The 27559-nt window shown below is 45.5% G+C and overlaps 2 protein-coding genes across 4 annotated transcripts; both read right to left on the reverse strand.

Moving 5' to 3' along the window:
* Positions 1-612: 612 nt before the first annotated feature.
* LOC101484578 (transmembrane 4 L6 family member 1) lies at positions 613-18600 on the reverse strand. 3 transcript variants are annotated; one of them, XM_004572549.5, is made up of 7 exons: positions 17856-18600; positions 17732-17763; positions 15344-15537; positions 3290-3358; positions 2989-3143; positions 2642-2834; positions 613-2538 (listed from the first exon to the last, which is right to left on the reverse strand). In XM_004572549.5, the coding sequence occupies exons 3-7, from the start codon at positions 15518-15520 to the stop codon at positions 2518-2520; spliced, it is 615 nt and encodes a 204-aa protein (XP_004572606.2). In that variant the 5' UTR covers positions 15521-15537; positions 17732-17763; positions 17856-18600; the 3' UTR covers positions 613-2517. The 3 variants fall into 3 exon arrangements, with proteins under 3 accessions (XP_004572606.2, XP_076729659.1, XP_076729660.1); XM_076873544.1 differs by lacking the exons at positions 17732-17763; positions 17856-18600 and having other exon boundaries at positions 15344-15765; XM_076873545.1 differs by lacking the exons at positions 15344-15537; positions 17732-17763; positions 17856-18600 and adding an exon at positions 9176-9323.
* A 1905-nt stretch (positions 18601-20505) lies between these two features.
* Positions 20506-26651, reverse strand: rnf168 (ring finger protein 168). The gene is made up of 8 exons (XM_004572548.3): positions 26342-26651; positions 25897-26085; positions 25210-25408; positions 24903-24973; positions 23488-23643; positions 23230-23315; positions 21872-21941; positions 20506-21800 (listed from the first exon to the last, which is right to left on the reverse strand). Exons 2-8 carry the CDS (start codon positions 26041-26043, stop codon positions 21231-21233), a joined length of 1299 nt encoding a protein of 432 aa, XP_004572605.3. The 5' UTR covers positions 26044-26085; positions 26342-26651; the 3' UTR covers positions 20506-21230.
* Between the last annotated feature and the right edge of the window lie 908 nt (positions 26652-27559).

Consider the following 27559-nt stretch of genomic DNA (forward strand, 5'->3'; position numbering starts at 1 on the left):
GCACAGACTTGTAAAGATCATTTCTCATCGGTGCCTATTTTCATTTTTGCAGTGTTGTGTTTAACATGTCATCAAAGCTGTGCCACCTACATGCAAATGTATAATCAAAGGTAAACGTGTACACACAGACAGCTACACGCACAGTTTTACAGATATTTTTCTACTTCAAGCTCATGAATTCATAAGACAGTGTGTATGCCAGGCAGAGCAGACTAACATGACAGCCTCCTGACAGCTCCCGTACACAGGCAGCCTGCTTTGGGTTTTAGATATACAGTATATTTTGAAAGTTATTCAAGAGCAAGGGTGCGGAGGGAGCAGAAACACCACATGAATAAATAGAAATCAAACACTCACCGGCTGAGGTTTTGGCACTTTGAGCAGAGATATGGGGGAAGGTGTCAAGGGGTACGACAACAGGGTTTGACAAGGGGGCCATGACGGGCAGCAGACAAAATAAGAAAATAAATAAATAATAAAAAATACTTGTGTGATGATTGATCAATCAGCCCTCTGAGCCCTCCTGAGCTTCAGCTCATGTTGTCATGTCATGGTCTGTGGAGTGGACAGTAGTGGACCCAAAGACAGACACACGAAACGTGGAAACAGTGCTGATCTGAACAGAAAACGTGTCTTTTATTATGGCCGAAAACATGAACCACACACGAAAAAGAGAAACTAATCGCAAAAACCTAAACTGGGAAAATAAATACATGAAAACCAGGAACACTAGGAAATAGATATGAGACACGAGGAGCTTAGCAGATGATCAGACGACCAGCAGAGGGAGACAGAGGGCGTAAATACACAGAAAGGTACCGATGGAACCAGCTGCCAGATGAACATGACTCCACAGGGGAAGCAAAATTAAACACACCGAACATGGAACACGGGACTGTCAAAATAAAACAGGAAATAGGCAGAGTAAGACACTCGGACTAAACAAGTGAACAGGGAAGTGACAATGGGAGACGAGACACGGATCAAACTACGGAACACGTACAGAGGACACAACGGGCTGGGAGACATGACGCTGAACACAAGGAGAACATGGGAACAAAGCGGGGAAACAAGACACGTGGACACACACACACAAGGCGTTACACTGAGACGGCAAGCGTAACTGGACTGACTGGACCTCAAACACACCACCTACAGTCAGATCAGGAAGACAACCCCATTTTAACTCCACCCTCACAACCCATTAACCAGCCCACCTGCCTCAGCAGAGCCTGCCGTCACAGGGAGTGTGGGCCTCACTCGTGTCTGCATTTCACACTGCAGACGTGGCTCTGAAACAGCCGCTGCATTTAGCTGCTGAACCAGAGTCTGACTCCACTTTCATCCTCACGGCTCTACTTCCTGTTTGTCACATGATTAAAAAAGAAACCTGAGCCATGATCCATCGCACGTGTGTGTATGGTACTTGTCTACGTGCGTAGTCAGGGTGTGACCTCTGGCTCACTCACACATTAATGCAGTGGAGTTCACTTGGAGCTGTGCGTCTGAGCCCTGCTTCATCTGAGGTCACCTTGACATTCAGGGCCAAGGTCGTCCTTAAAAGAGGAGCGAGAGTCTGAATAGTGTAATAGTGTTTGTTGGTGCATTCAAGTTTAAAAAGCTGAGCACCAACCACAATTTTATGTCAGCAACACAGTCCTGCAAAACCCCCAGACAGGTTGGAGTTGGAGTCATAATGCACCCAAATACAGGAGGAAAACTCAGCTTTATGTGCTGCAAGCTTGCAGATAAAACAGACTGAGACAGAACAGGATGGCTCAGGGTTCAAAGACGCCACACTGGACCATCATCCACATGGACCATAACCTCGAAACATTACACTGCAAACTCCACAAACACATGAATAAATACAGAGCGTTGTTGTTTGCGCTGTGTTGTTCTTATCTGAATGATCAGTGTAATCAGAACTGTGACATCTGCAGATATTATCTCTGCAACTAAAACCACAACATCTTTAACACTTTTAGTTTTATTTGTTTTTATGGATTATCACAAAAACACAAACAGCATAAGCGTATGCTTCAGCCAATAACTGTTGATTAGCCTTGTCTCGTGCTTTCTTTGTGGTAGATCTTTATTCTGTATACACTGAGATATCTGAATGCTAATCAAAATAAATTAATTAAAAAAATAAAAAGTTTAATAAAATGATCAGTAAACAACATAATCAATAAAAATCTGAGTTTAACTTTGAAAACAAAAATCAATGATTTAGTTGTTTTTTTTTAACCAAACATTTGAATTTGTTGAAGCTCTTATTAAGCACGAGGATATTATTTTATTATTGATTATTTAGCTTAACTGGATGTTTGAATAGTTTTATTCAGGAAAATAAATAAATAATTATTAAAAGGTACATGTACTGCAATCCTGCGTAAGGTCGAGGTATTTCAGGTTATTGATCTTCATGCTATTGATTATCTAAAGTGCATCAGTGAAAGACTTTTAATTTTAATTCTGTGTATCACAGTTGGAGCTCCCAGGATCGAACTCACGTCAAACTGAAACTGGACTGATCTGAAACATAGAAACACACACACACACGTGCGATATGAATAAACTGCTAAATCTGGAGCAGACGTTATAAATAGATGGTCCAAAGGTGTGTTCTCCCACAGACCTTACTGTGGGAGAGGCCCCGGCCCAGAATCAGGCCAAGTATGGAGTTCAGGATGTTGGCCCCACAGAGGACCGTCTGCAGTCCGCTCACAGTCCCCATCACACTGAACAGGACCAAGTTCCACTGGACCACCGAGCTGGGCTCCAAGCAGACCCCAGACCACAGAGTCCTGTTGAACAGGTATCCCGAGTGTCTAAGGAGACAGGAAAATATCTGCCCAAGAGTACAAGGAAACATCTGTCCGAGGCTACAAAGAAAACATCTTTGACATTACTCCGAGTGTCTGAGGACAGAGAGACAGGAAACCACTAAAACCAGTTCAGAACATCTGTGTGAGTGTGTCTCACCGGCCTGGGAGGGGCTGCAGCGGGACCCCCCAGGTGGGACCAGAGGAGTCGTTGTAGAGGCAGAGGGGACCCTGAGACAGACCAGTGGCACTGACCAGGGAGCAGGAGGCAGCAGAGAGCAGACAGAGGCAGGAGTAAAGCAGCTGGCACAACATCTGGAGAAGAGAGACGTGATATGACTGACAACATCTGGAGCAGCTCACACGTGTCAGAAAAATACAGATGTGGTTTCCAGATTTCACTTTGATAAAAAACATCTGTGATGAAAATCGGTGCGAGAGGGGGTGGAGCCTGAGGTCACCTGACTCCTGAACGCACAGCAGCCTCGGGTTCTGCTGCTCTGGACAAAGGCTCGAGCTCCAAGTAGAACCTGAAATCAGAGTTTAAAAATTCTAGTTAAACTGTTACACCTTGATTTCATTTTCTACTTTAACTTTGTTGAGGTCCAATCACAAAGAGGAACATAAAAACACATCATCAGTAAGCAAATTATACTGATGCAAATGTAACTGACAAGTAAATGGTAAAATGGTAAATGACTGATTCTTATATAGCGCTTTTCTACTCTCCCGGAGTACTCAAAGTCAATACAATGAGTCAAAGGTCAAACATTAAAATCCCAAATGACAAAATGTACTGTACCAGACGCAGCACAGTTATTATCGACAGTCACTGAGCAGATAAAACCACAACCAGGAACACACAAAAAATCCTCAGTAAGGAACTTGTACTAACACAAATTCAGCCATTTAAAATAACATGAATATGAAGGATATGGCTGGATTGTCTCAGGGGCATCTTTACACAACCTGCACCTGGTGTGATAGACTCCAGCCTCTGTGGATCTCAGAGCTTGTTCTTCTGCTGCCATGATTAGTGCCTCTGTGCTGTCTTTCAGTCCAGCTTTGTCCAGCCACTGGTAGGATTTCTGGATATCAGTCACTTACTCTACCTGCTGGTGGTACATACCGTGCAGGGGCCCGTCCTTCCATGATGGTGCCTCCTCTTGCTCCTCTTCGTTCTCACGTTTCTGCTGCCTGAGGTAACTGACACCAGACCCAGCACGATCGTGGCTCAAGAGTTGGGAGTTTGCCTTGTAATCGGAAGGTTGCCGGTTCGAGCCCCGGCTCGGACAGTCTGTCGTTGTGTCCTTGGGCAAGACACTTCACCCGTTGCCTACTGGTGGTGGTCAGAGGGCCCGGTGGCGCCAGTGTCCGGCAGCCTCGCCTCTGTCAGTGCGCCCCAGGGTGGCTGTGGCTACAATGTAGCTGCCATCACCAGTGTGTGAATGGGTGGATGACTGGATATGTAAAGCACTTTGGGGTCCTTAGGGACTAGTAAAGCGCTATATAAATACACGCCATTTACCATTTGAGGTGCTGACATTCAGCGGTCCCCAACCTCCTTCCTTCCACTTAGCGTACAGCCTCAGGGTGCTGGACTTGGGGTGAAACCCTCCGTGCATGGTCAGGAGCTTTCTTGCCTTGATGTCAGTGGCTTCTATCTCCTCCTTTGGCCAGCTTATTATCCCAGCAGGGTACCTGATCACAGGTAGGGCGTAGGTGTTGATAGTCCTCAGGACTTGCCTGACGCTCTGCAGGTACTTGGTGGTTGCAGCTTTCCTAGCGGCCTCTTCATGGTTCCCATTTGCCTGTGGGATCCCCAGGTACTTGTAGCTGTCCTCGATGTCTGCAATGTTGCCTTCTGGTAGTTCGATCCCCTAAGTTTGACTACCTTCGTCTAAAACTGCTCCGTGTCCACACTATCATTTTCAAAGAGTTGTTCGTCCACATTGAAACAGCCAAAAACGCTTACGTTCCAGTACTGTACATGCACGTAAAGTAACACAATTCAACCTCCCTCATTTCTTTCTGCTGTTTTTTTACTTTGCGGCTCTTTGAAACATCGCGGCAAAATGTGAAGGAAAAGCACCAAATCTTTTAAATGGACTGACAATGAGGTGGAGTTGTTGCAGCGAGTAATATGAGAGTGCAAAGTTGCAAAAACGAGTGAGAATTAAAGAATTGGAAGAAAAGCTATCTGGAGCATGTACAGACTGATATTAACCTTTAATAGGTCTGTCAAAACTGACAGCAAACAAAATGCTGTCCACCACCTTAGTTGAATTGGTCACATGACTGCATCACATGACTAAAATGCATCATGGTTTTACAAAGCCTCCATTTTCACAGTCCACACCACAACGCAAAAGCTGCGTTTTTCAAACGTATCTGCTTTGGAGAGCATTTTCAAAAAGCTCAGTTTTCCTTGACCGAAAACGCCGTCTCAGTGTGGACGGGAGGCCAAAACAGAGAGAAAAAGATCAAAACGTATTAGTGTAGACATGGCCTTTTTGTCTGTGTGCGTGCGTGTGAGGATGTGTGGCTTGCGTTCAGCCTGAGGAAATGTCCTTTCACCCAATTAAGCGAAGATCAACAGTCTGCAGCCTACGCAGGTGGCCTGGAGGGAACTGGTGAGAGAGTTAGGGAGTCTCGTTGTTGCTATCAGGGGAGAATTTGTTGTTGTTCTCGTCGGCATTGGTCTTCAAGCGTCCAGCTGCCGCTGATAAGCTAGGGCCAAACCAGCTCAGATCAGCAAGAACCCCGTTGTCATGGTTCTGAATAGGTAGATGTCTTCAATGTCCTCGATAGACAGACCCGCCAGCCACACGACGCGCCACTTCTGCTACCCATCCATCGTGTATCCAGCAGGGAATGTCCCTCCACTGGGGCTCTCTCGAACCCAGGCTCCTCGTAGAGAAGAGAGTGTCAACTGCACTCAGGGACCAGTTGATCAAATCAACAGTTATAATTCTTCTTAACTTTTTAGAGAACAAGAACGAGACTGAAAGGATCTCTGAGGGTTAGAGTTAGACGAGACTAGACAAGGACATAGGAGCTAAGCAGGAAAGACAAGGGAGAGAGAGGCGTCCGCCTCCCCCAAGAGCTGAAGTATCAGTATCAGTATCATCAAGCTTTATTTGTCGCCACATGCAGGGCACATAAATGTCCACAGCACAACATTGTGAAAGACATGACAAGCCACAGGATTGGGTGGGGGGTGAGGAGTAATCCGAAGCGAACACAGCAGCCGCCCTGCACAGCGCTACCATTCCAGCGTGGCACACAGACCCGCCGTGTTCCCCCGCAGGAAACAAGCATCGAAGGCGTTTGGAAAGGGAGGGGGATGAGTGCGTGCTTATCAGTGTAAGTGTGTGTGTGTGCGTGTCCATAGTTCAGCTGAGACAGTGTCCTTCGCCCTATCAGGCTAAGTAAACAGTTCTCCAGCCAATCCAGGTGGCCTTGCATGGGATGGGAAGAATAGCCGTAACACAGTCGTTATCAGGGAGTGATAGTTCAGCTCCAGCCTTGGGCCTGCAGCTGGCGCCGTGATGGGGGTTCGCAATTTCGATATTGATTTTGTAAATTTCCATGCGAGCAGCCCAGGAGAATTTTCAGGCTGCTCTTTAACACTCTGATGCTGGTCTCTCAATCTCCCGTTGGAGAGCCGCGAGCCTCCCCATGATGGTATCAAACTTCTGTTCCATGGTGTTGTCGTTCTTTTGATTCTGAGACTTCACAACTGCAGTGATCCGTTCCGCGATGTGTTCCAACTGTCGCTCAAGGGTGTCATTGTGAGCAGGCCTCTCTCTGATGTTTCCCCTCATACGCTCAATGGTGTTGTTTTGAGCACAGCAGCTGCAAGCGTCTCCAAGGTGTTGACCATATTACGTTCGTTGTGAGAGGTCGCGCCTCATCCCATCGCTTCGATTCCAGCGGGCAGCCTTGGGGGGGTTTGAACAGCCGGTTCCGCTCTCTTATTTCTCCGATAAACCAGGGCTAAGCCAACTCCGATCAGCATGAACCCTGTTATCACGGTTCCGAATAGATAGATATCTTCAGCGTCCTCGATCGACAGTCCCGCCAGGCACACGACCCTCCAGTTCTGCCACCCGTCCATCGTGTATCCAGCAGGGAAAGTCCCTCCAGGGTACTCGGGCTCTCCCGAGCCCAGACTTCTCGTTGAGAAAAGGGTGTCAATAGCATTCAGAGACCAGTTGATCAAATCCATAATTCTCTTTAGGTTTTAGAGAACGACAGTGAGAGACTGTTCCAGGGAAAGTAATGCACACGAGACAAGACAAGGACATAAAGGCTAAGCAGGGAAGATAAGGGTAAGGAGGAGAGGAGTGGAAAAACACATGGCCTCTATTGCTGTTCGCCACGTCCCCACTGAGTTCCTGATGAGGGCTCTTAGGATCCTGTTGATCTGTTGTAGACAGGTCTAGGCATTCCAGGATCCAGGTGTGGGGCATTGAGTCAGGTTTTCTTGTAATCCATCCAGGCAGTGCACAGGTTGGTCAGTCTGGTCTTGCAGTCTCGGCTGACTGTTCAGTCTACCAGTAGCTGGTGTTTTGCTCCTCTGGTATTCCTGCCAGTTCCTTTTTGTGTCCCGCTCATGTTGTGACCCATGTGCCTGTTCATCTTAGCCGCTATGATGCCTGACAGGAGCTGCCACGTGGTGCTGAGGCAGGTTATTGGCCGGTAGTTGGAGGGGATTGGTCCCTTCTGGGGGTCCTTGGGGATCAGGACTGTCCTGCCTTCAGTTAGCCATTCTGGGTGACTAGCTGCTGGTTCCCCAGCCCCAGGATGCAACAAAGACACCGGTAAGTTAATGGGCAGCGGGCTGTGTGCTTATGTACTCCAGGACCGGTGCCATAACAGCAGATTATGGAGCACCTTATGGCGCGTGTGCAATTTTCACTGTATATGTACAATGACAATAAAGGGCTATTCTATTCTACATGGAGGAAGAGAATATCTCCTGCTCAGAAAACAAACAGAAGCTGAACATCCTAAAACCAAAGAACTCATCATGGACTTCAGTAGGCACAGACAGGTCCACTCTCATTGTAAATGGAGAACAGGTGGAATTTGTCTCCACCTTCAGGTTTCTGGGCACTCACATCTCGGCTGATCTCACTCAGACCCACAACAGCATCGCCCTGAAGGCCCAGCAGTGGCTGCGCTTGTTCTGTGTCCTGAGGAAGAATAACCTGGACCAGGAGCTGCTAATGCTCTTCAGTGGAGAGCGTGCTCTCCTCCTGCCTGGTGTTTGGTACTCAGGGGCCACGACTGAGAGCAGGAAGGCTGCACAGAGGGTCATTAAAACACCAAAAACATCCCTGGCTGCCCTCTGACACCCCTGGAGGTCATCGCCTGATCCTCCTGTCTCAGGAAAACCAGGGCTATCACAGGTGACCCCCGGCACCACCTGTTTGACCCATTTCCCTCCGGTCGGCGCCTCTGGTCAGTCAGGTCCCACACACTCACTAACAGCTTCTTCCCCGGGGCCATTCGGACTGTTAACAAACACCATCTCAGCCATGGTCTGAGTGGCCCTGATCACTCAGCCACTCACACACAGACTCTACCCAGACCATGTCCTCTGCACTACTTCCAAGCGCTTGGAACTTGTTCTTCTAATGCAGCGGTTCCCAAACTTTATTTGCTGGGCCCCCCTTTGTTTTACAAGAAAAATGTCCCCCCCCCGCGCGGGCACAAGCACATCCTCCAACCACACACGCACACATTTTGCTCCATTGCGGTTTATTTCACACCTCAAACATTTTGTAAACAATTAAGCAAATACAAGTAAACAGCAATAAATTACAGGCAGTAATAAAATAAACGACTAACTCTTTTAAGCTGTCCGCACCTACATGGGTGTTCTTGAACACGCAGCTGTTTCGTTCACGTAAACAGCGTTTCAAATCACCGAAAACTGAGATTTTTTAAAACTCCTTTTTGCGTTTACGTCACGCAACGTCAAAGCTATGTGCCTTTATTCACGTCACGCTGTGCGCCACGTTATTGTTTACATGAGATGAATCACAGAATGGCAGATAGAGACGAAATACTGTTAATCTGACTGTCTGCAGGTTTTACACGCAGTTACTGTCCCTCAATTTACAAAGGCAGAGACGTCACGCTGTGATTATTTTACGTGTAGTTGTTTTTTTCCTGTGTAATAATATTCAACATTGCTATCAATACATTTTTCAAAAATGCCTCTCTGCGCAAAATTGGTTTAAAAACATAAACAGCTGTGGGATCCTGTTTGTCTGTGATTTGAACAGCCCAGCGCTGCTCCCGACAGGGAAAACCAACCCTGCAGGGAGACCTACCTCAGCACTTGTGCAGGTGAAGCCAAAGGGAAGATTTGCTTCACCATATTTTCTAGTCTTTGGCTTAGAATGAAGTTGGTTTGGAAACATATTCAGCGATGCTTCAGCTCCTGCTTTGCGTTTCTGTGGCCGCCCCGTGCTAGCAGTGTCCAAGCGTTGTTTGTTTGTTTTCCCTTTTCATACCGCCCCCCTGCAATGGCTCTGCACCCCCCCTAGGGGGCGGGCCACACACTTTGGGAAGGTCTGTTCTAATGTGTGCCTTTCTCTTGTTCTCTACATGTCTCTCATGTCTGATATTTGTCTCTGCTGTCTTACTATTTATATTTCATATCTGGACAGTTGATAGGGAGCACCCACAGTTTCATTGTATATGTACAATGTCAATGTGTTTATTCTATTCCATATAAGCAAATAGATTAGCTCTGCAGTTTTGGTTGGTTTATTCTAAATTCAAGCTCCATTGGATGGAGCAAAGCTGCTCTCTCCAAATGTTAATAAGTAAGTAAGTAAAATTTATTTATATAGCACATTTCACAGATAAAAATCACAAAGTGCTTTACAGTAAGATCAGACATACAAGTTAAAATTAATTCAATTAATTAAAAGCCCGTTTGTATAAAAATGTCTTCAGCTGCTTTTTAAAGGAGTCAGTAGAGTCTAGACAGCGTAAAGACAACGGCAGAGAGTTCCACAGCCTCGGTGCCTGAAAAGCCCGATCCCCACGTGTTTTAAATCTAGTACGTGGGACCACCAGTAGCCTCTGACCTGAAGACCTAAGTGCTCGGGATGAAACATGAGGTTTCAACAGGTCAGAGATATACTGGGGAGCTTCACCGTGCAGAGCTCTAAAAGTTACAACTAAAATTTTAAAATGAACCCTAAAATTTACAGGCAACCAATGAAGAGAAGCCAAAACTGGAGTAATGTGTGACCTCTTGTTTGTACCAGTTAAAAGTCTTGCCGCTGCATTCTGTACAGACTGAAGGCGATCCAGAGCTGATTTGTTGAGACACCTAAAAAGATCGTTACAATAATCCAAACGAGAAGAGATAAAAGCATGAGTAATCATCTCAAGTTCTGCCTTTGACACCAGGGCCCTATTTCAGAAAGCCGGTTTAGAAAACTCAGAGTGAAAAACGATACTCAGGGTTGAGTAACCCCGAACTGTCCAACTCGGAATATTCGGTTTCAGAAAGGCTGATAACAATTAGTTCAGTCAACCCGGAGTTGCTTTAACCCCAAGTTAAGCGCGCGCACGAGGATACATAAAGCCCTGATTAGTGGAGCACAGATTAAGCGAGTCACCATGGAGACGGAGGGAAAGAAGGCGCGGTCAATGTATCTTACAGCGCTTGAGGCCGAAATTCTGATGGCAGCATATGCCGATAACATGCAAATTTTGCGGAAAAAAAGTAACACAGCCTCAGCTGCAAAAGAAAGGGAGCATGCATGGCAAAACATAGCCGACAGAGTCAATGCGTGAGTGTTAATTTAAACATTGATCTAGGGATTTCCACCCATTTAACACGTTATTTTATTATATTTTTTATTTTTTATTTCATACATTTTATTTTGTGATGTGATGTGAGCGCAGGTGCAACCCAACAGGCCCCAAACGTTCCTGGCAGCAAGTAAAAATGAAATATAAAAATATAGTCCAAACAGGTAAGGTGTAATTGTATTATGAGCCATAGTGCTTGGTCTGTTTGTCCGATGTAAATCAATTGCAGTTAGAGGCTACATTAATTTTCTTTCTGTAAGCACTTATTGAAATTATCTGAGCACATTACAAGTACATATTTGCTTACTCTGTATGCTCAAATGTGACCTGTTATAGCCAACAGAAAAAAAGCGGAGGCCCGAAAAACAGGTGGGGGTCCTCCACCACCACCACTCACAGAGGCTGAGCAGTTGGCTTCCACATTTGTGATAATGTTGGCAGCATCACATATGATCTTCACAGTGCAGAGAACACAAATTAGCATCCATTACTATAATGAAATAATTTGTTAGTTTGAAATGCTACAGGGAACTATGTACCTGCACATTAATGCTGTGGAAAGACTTCCTGTTCACATAGTCTCCTTCATTTACTGAAGGAGCAATGATTGGAATGTGAGTGCCATCTATACAGCCAATCACGCCTGGGAACCGTGAGAATAAATGTAAAATTTAAGTAGTAGTTCAAGTATCACCACATCATGAATTAAGTTTTGTTCATCCTGATACCTGCAATTTTGTGGCATCCCTCTTTGATAAATCTTGTGGGTCTATGACCGGGGAACACCACAGACGAGTACAGGAGACGTTTCAGTGCAACTGTAACATTCCTGACTGCCCGACAGACGGTAGCCTTGGAAACGTGCTCAGCGTCACCAATATTATACAGAAAGCTCCCGTTTGCAAGAAACCGAAGTGCGATACAAATAATATGTACAGAACTGAGAGGATGTCCGCGATGTGTCACATGAGCAATATTAGGCCTGAGGATGTTATTCAAATAAATTATAGATTGTGCTGAAAAACGGTAACGTTCACACAGGAAATCATCAGGAAATGATAAAATGTCCAAACGCGCTCTGATCACTCTCTCCCGGCGGAGAGCTCTGCGGAGAATTTGGGCTTCAACATCTACTGGCTCTTCAAGGAAGGAGCACGCCATGTCTGACACTTCCTACAGTCAGGTTTCTGACAAAGAGGCGGAGAACGTCAGGGTTAGTTGAAGCTAACCTGCTAGGGGGCAGGTTAGCTTCACGGAGTGTGTCGTCATAGTAACTCACTCAGAATTAATCTAAACTCGCTTTGTGAAACCGAAAACCCAGAGTTTCCGTTAACTCAGGGTATACTTACTCAGAGTTTGCACTAAACCGGCTTCCTGAAATAGGGCCCAGTAGCCTGAGTTTAGAAATGTTTCTTAGATGATAAAAACAGTTCCGGACAAGTTGTTTAGAGTGTTTCTCAAGAGACATCGAACTGTCAAATATAACACCTAAGTTTCTGAGACTCGACTGAAATGAAGGGTCTAAAAAACTGATATGCTGCCTAATTTCTGAGAGCATGTGATCAGGTGCAATAATCAAAGTTTCTGTTTTATCTGCATTTATCTGAAGGAAACTGTCATTTAACCATTGTTTGATTTCTGACAGACAATTATTTAAATAAGACAATTTATACAACTCAGAAGCTTTGAAAGAACAGTACAACTGAATGTCATCAGCATAGAGATGATAAGAAATATTATTGTAACGTCTGATAATGTGGCCTAGAGGGAGGATATACAGCAAAAAGAGAATAGGACCTAAAACAGATCCTTGAGGTACCCCAGAAGACAGAACTGATGTTTCCGACAGCACATGATTTATACAGACAGTAAAGGATCTCTCAGATAGATACGACATAAACCATTTTAAAACAACGCCAGTAATCCCAAACAAGTCCTTCAGCCTATTTATCATGATGCTGTGATCAACAGTATCAAAAGCAGAGCTGAGATCCAACATAACCAGAACAGTGTACTCTCCAGAGTCTGCTGCCATCAGAATGTCACTAGACACTTTAAGCAAAGCGGTTTCAGTGGAGTGCAATTTGCGGAAACCAGACTGGAAAATGTCCAGAACATTGTTCTTTTCCAAAAAGTTGTTAAGTTGTTCTGCAACTGTTTTTTCCAAGATCTTTGACACCAATGGTAGTTTTGATATTGGCCTGTAACTGCTTGGAAGAGATGGATCCAAATTTGGTTTCTTTAACATTGGTTCAACAATAGCTTGTTTAAAATAGCTAGGAACTGAGCCAGTATAAAGAGAAGTATTAATTATTTCCAGAATACAGGGGCAAATAGAATCAAACACACTAATGAAATGATGTTCCTTTACTTGTTTAACAGCAACATTTTCAAACACCTTTGAAACCACAGGTAATACAGGTAACAGGTCTGTACCCAAAGTTAATTCTGTTCATCTGGACTTTTCAGTGGGAGAAACGTTTCATCATCATCAGGCGACTTCTTCAGTCTCAGCTGACTGCAGGTTTCAACCTTATAAACAGGACATTTGTACAATGACTGAAGCCAGCCCACTGAGGAACAATGGGCTGGGAGGTCAGTTAATGATCATTAATATGCAAGTTTTCAATTCAATTAAATTCTATTTATACAGCACCAAATCACAACAACAGTCGCCTCAAGGTACTTTATACTGTAAGGTATAAAATACTATAAACAGAAAAACAACAAAAATCATAATGAGCAAGCGCTTTGGAAACACTGGGAAGGAAAACCTGCAGGGGGGGCTATCTGCCCCGAGCTGTGAATGAATCACTCAATGAAATATGGGAACGTATGGAACGCTGCACTGAGGTCTAGCAGGACAAGCACAGAGATGAGTCCACTGTCAGAGGCCATAAGATCATTTGTAACCTTCACTAAAGCTGTTTCTGTGCTGTGATGAGCTCTGAAACCTGACTGAAACTCTTCAAATAAACCTCTGCAGATGATCTGTTAGCTGTTTGACAACTACTCTTTCAAGGATGTTTGATATAAAGGAAGGTTGGAGATTGGCCTATAATTATTGAGCAGTCTTGTATAGGGATGGGTATCGAAACCCGGTTCTTGTTGAGAACCGGTTCCCACTGTTTCAGTTCCTTGGAATTGTTTGCCATTTTTGCAAACGATTCCCTTATCGATTCCAGTCGCCCCGAATGACGTCACCACGTTGCGGAGCGTCATTTACCTGGCAGGAAACACGGCGCCTAAACGGCTCAAACGCTCAAAAGTTTGGTTATACTTTACGAGAACGGATGACAACAGGGCAACTTGCAATACTTGCAAAGTAGATGTTTAAGGGAGGAAACACTACGAATATGCAAAAGCATTTGCTCACAAAACACGCGATGACCTTAAATGAATGTCGTGTTTTTAATTCCACTCCGGACTCGTGAATCTCAACCCAGCAGCAGCGGTAACGTTTGCACGTCCTCTCCCGTTAATGCGGCAGGTAAATAATCAACAACAGTGCATATTATGTTAGCGCGATCTGCCTTATTACAAAACCATTACTGTGCATTTAGTGACCATGATGAGACAGAGTCTGGCTCAGATGCTGGCAGTTCTCGCTGCAGTCTACCCGTAGCGTCTCCTTTCAGGCCAGGATAGACGAATGTCAGCGAGCAGAGACTCAGTTTGTGGTCAAAGGCTTGCACCCGTTTGCCACAGCAGATGATTTTCAGTAAGTGAATGTGTGTAATTGTAGGCAGGAACATTACTGTTGCGTAATTGCTACAGAATAATTTATGTTAAACTTTGTTATTGCTACAGAAGAATATTTATTTTATTATTTTACATTTACATTTTGTTTTCCTGGGGACCCTGTGACACCCCATTGAAGAGCCGCAGGCTGGATCTCTTAAGATCTCACTGTTGGGTTTGTAAGGCCATGTTACTCCTAAATTTCTCTCTTGTTCAAAGAGAAGATATAAAACAAAGTTCTAAGCTAATCAACCTTAGTGTTCTCCTTTTTAAAAATAATCAATAAAGAATCGAATTGTTAAACAGAATCGAAACTGGAATTGGAATCGTGAAAATCAATACCCATCCCTAGTCTCGTAGGATTGAGGTGTAGTAGACACACTGATGTTTTGGAGAAAGTCATTACTTAAGTTAACTCAGGAAGAAAGATTGGAGAAAGAGTCTAAAGAAGAATAAGCAGTCTACAGACTTCTGTTACGGCAGCTCTGCGCAGTAGTTACTTTTGAGGGAATAATATTATATTCTGTATATTCCTCATGTTGTTTACTTTGTTCTTTTTAATCGTACTATGTGATTGTGACTATCACATCATATTTTGCATCTAAATATCATGTCACACTTGACCTCTGATCTCACTTTTACATTTCACATCTGCCTTTGTTTCAGGTTGACCCCAATCGTTTCCTAGATGTGAAGGCACCAGAGTTTGAAGCTTAGTTTCAAAGACAACAGACATTTTATAAAAGCTGACCTTATTTAACTTTGAGGAAGAGATGAAAGGTCCAAAGTAAGGCGATATGTAGAATCCCTACTTTGGCCTACTGATCTGAAGGTCACATACACAAACACACATGGATGGCATGTTAAAGTAGTACATGTATATATATTAAGTATAAGAACCAGTCCATGTATGCACACACACTCACCAGGAAGCCAGAGCCCCACAGTCCTGTGGCCCAGGTAGCCTCTCTAGTCACATGACCGTCCAACAGGAACTGGATCTTCAGCTCAGGAACCAGTAGCAGGATGTTGCACAGTATGCAGACAATCGCCATGGGAACTAGAGACACGCCCACACATCGCAGACACCTTGATACGCACATCTAGATTTTTATAGAAACTGCACATGAAAACAGTCATGAGATTAACCGGCGAGTCTGAAGGTAAAAACACATCCTTCATAGTATTATCATTTCTTCTAAACTAAATATCTAACATCCGACTCCTGTAATTTTAATCGCATTATCTGACTCTTCTAATATGACTCTGTAATCTTGGTAGTGTGGTTACTCTAATCCAGACCTTCCCAAAGTATGGGGCTGCCCCCTAGGGGGGGTGCAGAGCCATTGCAGGGGGGGCGCGGTATGAAAAGGGGTGGGAAAAAAAACAACGCTTGGACACTGCTAGCACGGGGCGGCCACAGAAACGCAAAGCAGGAGCTGAAGCGTCGCTGAATATGTTTCCAAACCAACTTCATTCTAAGCCAAAGACTAGAAAATATGGTGAAGCAAATCTGCCCTTTGGCTTCACCTGCACAAGTGCTGAGGTAGGTCTCCCTGCAGGGTTGGTTTTCCCTGGGTTCTCCAAATCACGGACAAACAGGATCCCACATTCTTGATTTTTAGTTCACAAACACTTGTTGTAATGACTAACTGCTCCTGACATGTTGGAGATGTTTGCTCTTTATACAGTAAAGTTACAGCAGGATGCAAATAACATCAGGCTGATCCTGCCACGATTTGTTCCCTCGGTTCAAACAAACAGGATCCCACATTCTTGATTTTTAGTTCACAAACACTTGTTGTAATGACTAACTGCTCCTGACATGTTGGAGATGTTTGCTCTTTATACAGTAAAGTTACAGCGGGATACAAATAACATCAGGCTGATCCTGCCACGATTTGTTCCCTCTGTCACAGACTAACAGGATCCCACAGCTGTTTATGTTTTTAAACCCATTTTGCACAGAGAGGCATTTTTGAAAAATGTATTGATGCAATGTTGAACATTATTACACAGGAAAAAACCAACTGCACGTAAAATAATCACACTGTGACGCCTCTGCCTTTGTAGATGGAGGGACAGTAACTGCGTATAAAACCTGCAGACAGTCAGATTAACAGTATTTCGTCTCTATCTGCCATTCTGTGATTAATCTCCTGTAAACAATAACGTGGCCACAGCGTGACGTGAAAAAGGCACATACCTTTGACGCTGCCTGACGAACTCTGTATTCTTCGTCCACACGTAAACGTAAAAACTGAGTTTTAAAAAATCTCAGTTTTCGGTGATTCGAAATGCCGTTTAGGTGGACGAAACAGCTGCGTGTTCAAAACCACCCGTGTAGGTGCGGACGCAGCGTAAAAGAGTTTATTTTATTACTGCCTGTAATTTATTGCTGTTTGTTTGTATTTGCTTAATTGTTTACAAAATGTTTGAGGTGTGAAATAAACCGCAATGGAGCAAAATGTGTGCGTGTGTGGTTGGAGGATGTGTGTGTGCTTGTGCGCACGCGGGAGGGGGGGAGCGCGAACATTTTCCTTGTAAAACAAAGGGGGGCCCAGCAAACAAAGTTTGGGAACCGCTGCTCTAATCTGACTCCTGTAATCTGTTTTTTGTAATCTTGCTCCTATACTCTGACTCTAGTCTGACCCTGTATTCCAGCGCCTGTAATTTGCCGTAATATGCCTCCTGTGATTTGACCCATATAATCTGGTTCTATAATGTCTTTCAATATGACTCCTGTAATTTGACTTTGTGATCAGGTTCCTGTAAAATGAGTCCTCGTTTCAGATTCCTGTTATTGGATTCCTCTAATTATGCTGTGATGTGACTCGTTTAATCTGGTTCTTTAAAAACTTATTTATAAACTTACAAAATCATCCTTGAAATGTCATTGAAATAATCACATTCATATTTCTGTCAATATCAGTAAAGTCATAGTCTGAGTCGAGTCTGAATTCATTGAATAATCATTATTAATAATACAAACCTGTTTAAATAAAAACATTGATTCAATCATACAGATTAATAATCACTCATTCTTCAATCCTCGAGTGTTTAAATCACTAAATAATAATATAATTACAAAACTGTGTGATCATGTATCATTCAGGTCAAATCTCATCAAAGTAAAAGCATGAATAAAGGCTCCTTCTATTTGCACTTATATGTTGAAATTATTAAACTCATTTACAAATATAATTTCTCAGTTTTTAGTTTATTTAGTAAGATGATTTTTTAAATCTGTGACAGTACACAGACTTTGAGCAACAGTAATATGTTTCTATTAATAATAGCAGAAGTCGACTCACCGGGAAGGCTGACTGACGATCCACTTCAGACTCTGAGGAACAACCACAAATATCTATCAGCACATGCACCAGGACACGCCTCCCGCTATTACGCATGCAGGAAGTACAAAAGATGGAAACTTACCCTCAACAGGACCGGCTTGGTATCAAACTGGAAAAACAGAAATAAACAGGATGAAATCAGACCTACAAACACACACATGATGCGACGCAGCAGCTGGTGATTCTGCTTCTGTAGCTCAACACGAGGAGGGAGGTTTTTCAGGGTGGATTCCTATTAGTCGATTCTGTCACCACTGATCGTGACTGGTCAGCCGGACGGCATAAAGGTAGAACATGACTGGTCCCGATTACATCGAGGCCTTGAAAGACATGATATATTAGAAGGTAATTATTTGGAGGTTTCGGTGCATTTGTAGACAGAACTAAGTTCACAGCTCCAGAGGCTGGACTGAGAAAGACCTCCTAACAGTCAGGAGGTCAGAGGTCACAGGCCACTCAAAGATCAAATCAGTGCCTGTTCAGCTCAGATGTTTCTGCTGCTTTTCTCTGTAATCAAATCAAAGAGTTTTATTGTCACAGCACATGTGAGTGAAATTCTTGTGTGCCAGCTTCACAAGCAACAGAGCTGCAAAATGCAAGAAACAACCAAATATAAGAGCAGGAATGTGAGAATGATGAGACGTATGCAGGTTACTAGATACGTATACTCATTCATCCCACGTGTGTGGGTACAGACAGCAGCTGATCGGTTCTCAGCCCACAGTGGACAGGCGAGCTCACACTACATACTTCAGAGCGAGCGCCCGAGCTTATGTGAGTGAAAAAGAAAAATCTCAGTGAGACATCAGTTTCTGTGCCGCCTGTACGTCAAAGAGGCCACGCCCCTAATGCTACAAACTTTAAAGCTTAAACAGGTAAGATAGAAAAACATCCTCTTCTGATGAACTGGAGTAAACTTTGGTCCACAGCAGCGTCTCCTCTGGAGTTTTTGAGTCACAGTCCGAGGAACCTAAATGGCGAGCCGAGGCGCCCGCGTTGAAGCATCCTCATCAATCAGGCCTGATGTGGTCGACTTCCTCACATTTTCTCGTGGAGCTCATTAGGTCACACAGCGGAAACCATGACTCCTTGGGGATGTTGACATCAGTTACCAAGGTCACATGACCGCAGGGAACGCAGAAAGCCGTGTGGCGATGTAACTTCCTGTTAGACCATACGCAGTGACCTGGTTTCTGACCCCGAGTCTCTGACCTGCTGATGCTTTCTGTTCCTCAGTCTGAGGTCATGTCAAGTCAAAGTTTATTTATATAGCACATTTAAAAGACCAGTGTACATCAAAGTGCTTCACGATAAAACTGCAATGCGGGCAGAACAAATAGTACAATTATACTTAAAATTGCATTTACATGGTGTAGTGCAGGCCGAATGAAAGTCACACTAATTGTTTTCAAAAGCTAAGTTGAACAAGTGTGTTTTCAAATGGGATTTGAACGACTGAATTGATTCCGATGTACAGATTTCCACTGGGAGATTATTCCAGAGTCCAGGGGCAGCGATGGCAAAAGCACGGTCACCTCTGGTTTTTAAACGAGACCTTGATTGCATTAGGAGCAGTTGGCTGGAGGATCTTAGTGCTCTCTTTGGGTTGTACAGATCAAGCAGATCAGTTAGGTAGCTAGGGGCCAGGTTATTTAGAATTTTAAAAGTGAGCAGCAGTTTGAAATCAATGCGATATTTGATGGGAAGCCAGTGTAGTTTAGCGAGGACAGGGGTGATCTGCTCATGCATTCTGGTGCTGGTTAAATGGTAAATGGCCTGTATTTGTATAGCGCTTTGCTAGTCCCTAAGGACCCCAAAGCGCTTTACACATCCAGTCATCCACACATTGGCGATGGCAGCTACATTGTAGCCACAGCCACCCTGGGGCGCACTGACAGAGGCGAGGCTGCCGGACACTGGCGCCACCAGCCCCTCTGACCACCACCAGTAGGCAACGGGTGAAGTGTCTTGCCCAAGGACACGACAGACTGTCGGAGCCAGGGCTCGAACCGGCCTAATTGATAAAAGCTTTTTTTTTTGCACAGTGGATGCTTGCTTCTTTAATTTAAAAGAACTATCCATGAGCACGCCGAGGTTACTGGCAGAATGAGAAAGAACCCATTGTATCAGTTAGCTGGCCCAGGGAAACGCAGCTATCAAAACAATAATTTCTGTTTTGCTTTCATTTAAGATAAGAGAATTCTGGGATAGCCAGTCTTTTAACCGCCTGCAGACATTCAAACAAAGGCAAGAATGTGGACGGGGCATCCAAATTTAGAGGAAGGTACATTTGGATATCATCTGCGTAGCAAAACCATCTAAAGGGTTCAAAAGTTTTAAAAAGCTGAAGTGTGATCTGTGTTTCTCTGCTTTTCCAGCCAATCAGGACACAGTACCTGAGTCACTTTGTAATGTCTAACATTTACCTGGATTCTTTATTCTTCTACCTGTCTCTCACCTGTGGGAGCAGCCAGCAGACCCACAGTCCTCGCTCTGACTGCTGGATCGTTTCACACGGTTTTCGTTTATTCATGTATTTAATGTCAGTGTTTAATATGTCTCACACACACACACACACACACACACACACACAGCTGTATGTGCAGATCTACATAGAATTAACTCTACTGTGAGACACACGTGATGTCATAGAGAGGCTCCACTGATGCTCCTTTGGGCAAAATAGTGAATGGGGAGTTGCTCGTTCGTTAGTGTCAGAAAACAGGAAACGATGATGGTGATGGTTTATTTCTCAGAAAAACAAATGACAAACAGGTTGACACGGCAGCCTCTTTAACCCCTCCCACTGTATGGCGTGGCCATGTGCCGCTTAAACAGGTGAGTGCTGCATTCAGGTGACCCTGGGACAAATAGAAACTCCCACTTTCAACATTCAAACCATAAAAATAAATCAGATGTAGCGTCACATGACCCACTGCAGTCAGCATGCAGCGTATCCCACAATTCCTCACATTCTATCATGTGACACCAGTGACATCAGCAACAACACTAAGGAGACACATTCACACACCACCTGACCAATCATCAACACGTTAACCAGACGTGGACGGGCTCTGGGCGGAGTCACAGAAGCTGGGGCTGGAAATATAATGGTGAGTCGGTGTCATCTGGCAAATGGGTAAAAATAACCTGACGGCACTGAGTCCTCGCCAGCGCTTCCACCAGTGAGAAAGAAGCATTCCAGCTAAATGACGTGCAGAGGCATGAAGTCATCCTCCAGCAGAACTTTTCAAAGTAAAACACATGAACTCTGTTCACGATTCCCCAGTGGACGGTCGCCGTGTGCTCACCATGACGACTCACAGGTAAGAGGCAGCGGCATGTCCACAAACTTCTGGTCTTCTGTGTTTTAAAGTAACAACAGCGCTCAGGTTGACAGCTCAATTTATTCATGCTCCTGCAGGAAGGGGGGGAGGAGGAGCAGGCAGAGGACACCTCAGCTGCTGAAGAACATCTCAGTCAAAAGACTCTGTTTGCTCCCCTTCCCTGAGCAGGAGGAGGAGGCAGAGGGCTTGGCGGTACAGTTCTTTGGCGTTCTCCTGCAGGGTCTTCCTGGCATGATGGAAGCGCAGCCCTCCTCTTCCTCGGCTCGTCGGTGTGGGCGGAGCTGGTAGGCGTCTGTGGAACCTTTGCTTCTGTCAGTGGCACGCCGTTTCTCCTCCTGGTCGAGCTGCTTCTGTAGGATGAAAGCGAGCCGTCTGTCCTCCTCCTCCTGCCTCCTCCTCTCCTGTAGCTCCTGTTCAGCCGCCTCCAGCAAGGAGAAGGAAGAGGAGCCAAGGAAATGGGCAGAGACTCGCTTGGTGTCTGCTGTCACCTCCTCTGTGGCCTCCAGCTCCGAGCTCTTCCTCTTCACTGATGAACATCCTCCGTCTCTGATTGCCTTACTCCCTGGTTGATGCTTGGCCACCTCCTCGGGTGGGCGGAGCTCAGTCTCAGGCCCATAATAATCCAGCTGAGGTGGTCTTTGTTCTGCCGGTAGCGCTGCCTCTGAAACAAGGATGTTCTCCTGAAACAGAAAGGCTGTTGTAATTTGGTGTTATATAAATAACACTGAATTGAACAGAAGTTCAAACTCACCTTGTTGGACACAAGGCTGGAAGCAGAGCTACAGGTGGAGCTGGGCGGAGCCACTCGGGGGCACAGGAACCTGAAACAACAAATAGAGATGTGTGAGGTCATACAGATGGCGTTCCCGACACAGTGAGTCGTTTGTCCACGTTTGAGGAGGCACTTCCTGCTCAGCGATTTTAATTTCAGTTTGACGTCACATACTTTCAAGATGGCGCTGAAGCGACGGCGGCCTTTTGTCTATTCCAAGTCAAAGCCGCTGGCACTAAATACAAAGGCACAGACCGGCATGTGGCACAGCATACCGGCCAAGCTACAGAGGCCACGAGACGGGAGCGAAGCTGAAAGTGAGGAAAGCAGATCACCGGAGGCGATTCGAACCATCAATCCCGACAGAGACAGTGGGCGACTTGAACTCGCTACAGAACAAGATTGACAAACTCTCTGCTCAGAACAACCATCCGATCTACCGTGACTGCAGCTGCCTATGAGGAAATACACACAGCAAGACTGCAGACACAACACCCCGAAGCCTTCATTATTATATGTGGAGACCCTAACCATGTCACACTGGACTGTTTGTGGTCCCACACGGAGAAACAGGACAACTGGCCTACTGTATGCTAATGTGAGACATGCATACAAAGCCACCCTCTCCCCCCACTAGGGAAGCCAGACCAGTGAGAACAAGCTGTCGCTGAATGTGGACAAAACCAAGGAGACTTCAGGAAGACTCGCTCCACCCACACACCACTCAGCATCCACGGTTCCACAGTAGAGACTGTTAACAGCACCAAGTTCCTGGGAGTACACATCTCAGATGACCTCACCTGCACCCCTAACACCAAGTTAAAGTTCAAGGTTCTTTATTTGTCACATGCATAGTTATACAAGTATAACACACAGTGAAATGTAGCCTGACACGCTCCTCGACATGTGCAAAGAAATGGGGGGGGGGGGGGGGGGGGGGTGTAGAGGAAGAACATATATATACACACACACACACACACACACACACATATATATACACACACACACACACACACACATATATATACACACACACACACACATATATAGGGGGGGGAAATAGGATCTCTGCTATATACTGTATCTCTGCTATATACTGTACTGTATATACAGTATATAGCAGAGATACAGTATATAGCAGAGATCCTATTTCCCCCCCTATCTATCTATATATATATATATATATATATATATATATATAGGGGGGGGAAATAGGATCTCTGCTATATACTGTACTGTATATAGCAGAGATGACAAAGTTTACTTTGACACACTCCAGGTCATGTGACTCTAACCAGTCTTTCTCAATGACCTTGATCTTTAAAACGGTCGCTTACTTCTCGATGTGTCCCACAGAGGCCGCCTTCTTCTTCTTCAGTGGTGTCACAGCAACATGACCCCTGTCCTCGAGAGGAGGGGGGTTCTGCCGAGGAGGGAAAGAGAGGGTGATAAATTTCCTCAGAGAAAGAATCTACCAACTGATCACTGGTTAACAAGCCGAGACGCTTCAGTTTCTGATTTTTAATCAAATATTGGGGATTTTCTGTGAGGCATCTGTATCTATAAGCCTCTCCCAGTGTGGACCAACCACTGACCAGCTGATCACTGAGCAGTCTGGCCAGCCGCTCGTCTTCGTCCCTCCTCTTCCTCTCATCCCGCAGCAGCTGCTCTTCCTCAGCCAGCAGCCTCTGGATGTACTCCTCACTGGCCTTCCTCTCCTCCTCCTGCAGCTCCCGCTTCTCCTCGGTCAGCTGGGAGAGGACAGACACACCTGAGATTTACCTGAATGACCAAAGTCTGTTCATCAGGAGGTCCGATGCGGACTGACCCTTACACCCATCAGTATCTAATCGGCATCCTCTTTGGGTCAGATGACACACAAACCACAGGCCATCATCACAACAGATGTCGTGCACATTATAAGGAAATTCCAGGACCTTTTCAGACCTTTAGGCCGAGACATCAGAGTGAGAGCACAGACATGTGAAAGTCAGTGACGCACACACAGGAGAATGTGGATTCTTATTACACAAATGTGTTTAACCCACTGGAGGGTGCTACTGCAGGCTGAGAGCTTCAGTCACAGGTGAGAATAACTACAAATGTGTTATGGCCACGCCCACCAATGGCTGAGCGGTCAGCTTTCACTCAACAACAGCATTTATGGTGAACGATCGTTTCTTAAGTTGCTAAATTTAATTTTGTTTTTCCTCATTTGAACCAAGATTTGAAGTATTTAAGTTTTATTAGTTTTATCAGTGATTTAGATCATTTATTAGAGATTGTAAAGTAAAAGTACACATTAGCATAAACTCGTAAACAAAGGTACACAATGACACATCTTAATAACTTATATTATTACCAAGGATGAACATTATGAGCAGCCTGTGAATAAGACGTCTGACCACATAAGCTGACACCGCAAAAACACAACAGCAGCAGCGATGATGCTGGCAGGGTTTAACGTGGAGGCGGAGTCTGTTTATACCACCAAGCGTAAAGAGGCAGAGCCTTACTGAGACTGAAGGCAGATATCCTATCACATGTGGAAGCAAACAGGGGTGAATCTAAAGGGGGGCATGGGGTGTATTGCAGCTGCAGCCCTACTCACAGCTGCTACGAAACACATTTAAAAAAAAATAATTGTAAAAGTAGAACAGTCACAGGGTTTTATCTCCTCGCCATCAAACCTGTAGCCCCTCATCAGCGTCCCCTGCTGCCCTGCACAGCAGCAACGCGCCCACTTCGCCAGCTCTGACCCGGCTCATCAGCAGTAATTATTCGTCTCTTCACTTCCTACAGTTCCCTAAATATTTACTGATCAGCTTTGGCCCACATTAGAGCAGCCTTGACGTCACAATGCCTGTAAACAGCCAGGTGTGCCGTATTAGTGGTTTTACATTCATTTCTATGGGGTCCAAATTAAGTCCCTGGGGTTCTTGTGTAACACTGAGGCTTCTGCACATCCTCACACATCCAGAGCAAAAGACTGTGTGTGTCTTGAACTCACTTTGGTGATCTGGTCCTCATACTCTTGCCTCAGCTCTCCAGGTTCACTAACTCTGCGGAAACACACCAATGCTGCCCATGCGCGTGCACACACACACACACACACACACACACACACACAGTGGGTTCAACATCACATTGACCTATAAGAAAGCAGCTCTGCATAGTTCACATTTCAGAGTAATCCTTTTTCTGAGCTTCCGTCAAACATGCTGTTTGCCCCTCACCCTTTACAAAAGCAGTACCTTTTCTGATTGGCTGCCCCTCACAAACTGCAGTTTTGAGCCAAAGATTTGTGTCCGCGTTACCTGAGTGGGGGTCCTCGGCCTCACCCTGCCCGCTGAGGTGATGCTCGCACTGTCGGGGGAAGCAGGTTTGGATCCGCCTCCACAGTGTCTCGTTCACTAGCGTGTTGTTCCTGCTGTGTAACCTAGCCCAGGTGGAAACCCTCTTCCTGCACATGGGACAGCACAGCGTGGCTTTATCCACCGACTCCAGGAAGCACACCTGCACAGGTACACACACAGTCAGGCCCAGTTCTGCCGGAGCGCCCTGAGGAGAAGTCATATGACTGTAATGTGTGAGGTCAGGCTGAAGGTGCTGGCATCCAGCAGACCTTTGACCTCTGACATGAAGATCAGCTCAGGAGGCTAAACGCCATCAGTCCAGTCACTGATTGGCCATTTAATTGGCTGCTGTTGGCCTGTTCAGGTTAGAATGCAGGTGTGTGACTGGTGGAACTGAAGCAGAAGGAGCTGAAGCTCTCATCGGGTCAGTTATAATTCACTTTATTTAAAACCACGTCTTCAGTCACAGGAAATGAATAAGCCTGATGATGTCATTCAAGGACAAAACGGAAAAACACACACAAAAAAGGTCCTGACTACTGCGACACACGCACGCACACCCCCTAACCTGTCTGTGCACACACCTGCTGGTCGTGCAGGTAACTTAACACACCTGAGCTACACGCACTCATTGTGTGTGCGTGTTACCTTGCAGAAGGTGTGTGTGCAGGGCAGTGTGACGGGCTCCATGAAGACCTCGAGGCAGACGGGACACAGACAGTCTTCTTTGGACAGCGTAGTCTCCTGGCCCCGCCCCCCTACGTCCGAGCCCTCAACCTCTGACGCCGGAGACATCTTCCTCCTCCTCTTAGACGTTACAGCTCAGCAAGGAAGGACCTAAACAAAGAGGAACTCAGTGAGACAGGTAGTGCTGTACTTCCTCTCTCCAGGATTGAGCTGTCAAAGGAAACGTACTCGATTACTGCTCAATACTCCCCCCCTGTGGCAGCTAGAGCCCGCTGCTGACCTCTGACCCCAAGGTCCGCGAGCCAGTAAACAATCCATTCCTACAACAGCACCTAACGGGGTCAAAGTTAAGCTAGCTAAGGTGTCTGTGTTTCGGAAGTATGCCGTCACGATTACTTGGACTCACCTGAGCAGCCGGGCCGTTTAAAGCTTCCGTTGACGCTGACGTTAGCTTCGTGTTATGTCCGAACTAGCAGCGGTTCGTTGGCGGATTAAACCGCGGAAAAAACAGCGCCAAACTTATTTTTTCACCCCGGAAACAAACGGGGCTCATGGGAAACTGCCACGCTTTACCTGAAACCAACGGCTGCACGAAGACTGTCTGAGTTTGCCGGAGTTTAACCGACTTTACTGCAGCTAACCAGCTAGCACTGAACACCCGCGTGAACAGGCTGTTGCCACAATGCGCATGCGCTTTGGACCAAACAATTTTCCCTCCCTCTCTCGTCGCTTTAGTCTTCTTCTTCTTCGTGGATTAACCCAATTCTCACGGAGCGCCCCCTGCTGTTCACAGCTCTACAAGCTCAGCGGTTTACTGTAAATAACGTACACAAACCAGAGATACCGCAGCGAACCCATAATAGAATAGCCTTTTTTGTCATTGTACATGTATTTCAAGTGTGGGTGCTCCACACCGACTGTGCATGGAATAAAAATATAATAAGTAAGACATCAGTAATTAATTACAGACAAGAGGAGTGTTTGTTTACAGTTTGAATGGCCCAGGTGAATAAGCTGTTTGTGAGTCTGCAGGTGTGGGACCAGACTGACCTGAGTGCCGTCAGGTGGTGAGCAGGGTGCGAGGGGTCAGCTGTGATGGACCTGGCGATGGTCCCAAGGGGTATCAGAGGGCAGCCATTAATTGTTTTGGGCAGTCTTTAGTACTAAAACCACACAAGTATTGCAGTTAATGTATGATACTTAAGATGTTAAGTAGTAAATCTACTCCCACCACTGCTGTAAAGACGAGTTGCTGAAATGCAGGAGCCAGTCAGGCTTTCTGTCTGGGTCTATGGCTGGTTAATGAGCTCGGAGTGGAAGATTGCTGCCGCTCCTCCTCAGCCTGTGTTTCGAGGATTCTGACAGTTAGAATGACTCAGTGGTGTTGATTAAATGACACAAACATGACCATCCTGCCCTCTGTAAGGTAGAATATTCTTTAATAATAATAATAATAATGGAGTGGATTTATATAGCGCTTTTCAAGGCACCCAAAGCGCTTTACACTATTCATTCACTCTCACATTCATACACTGGTGGAGGCAGCTACAGTTGTAGCCACAGCTGCCCTGGGGCAGACTGACAGAAGCGAGGCTGCCATATCGCGCCATCGGCCCCTCTGGCC

This window comes from Maylandia zebra, linkage group LG14, assembly GCF_041146795.1.
Source record: "Maylandia zebra isolate NMK-2024a linkage group LG14, Mzebra_GT3a, whole genome shotgun sequence".
Classification (NCBI taxonomy): domain Eukaryota; kingdom Metazoa; phylum Chordata; class Actinopteri; order Cichliformes; family Cichlidae; genus Maylandia; species Maylandia zebra.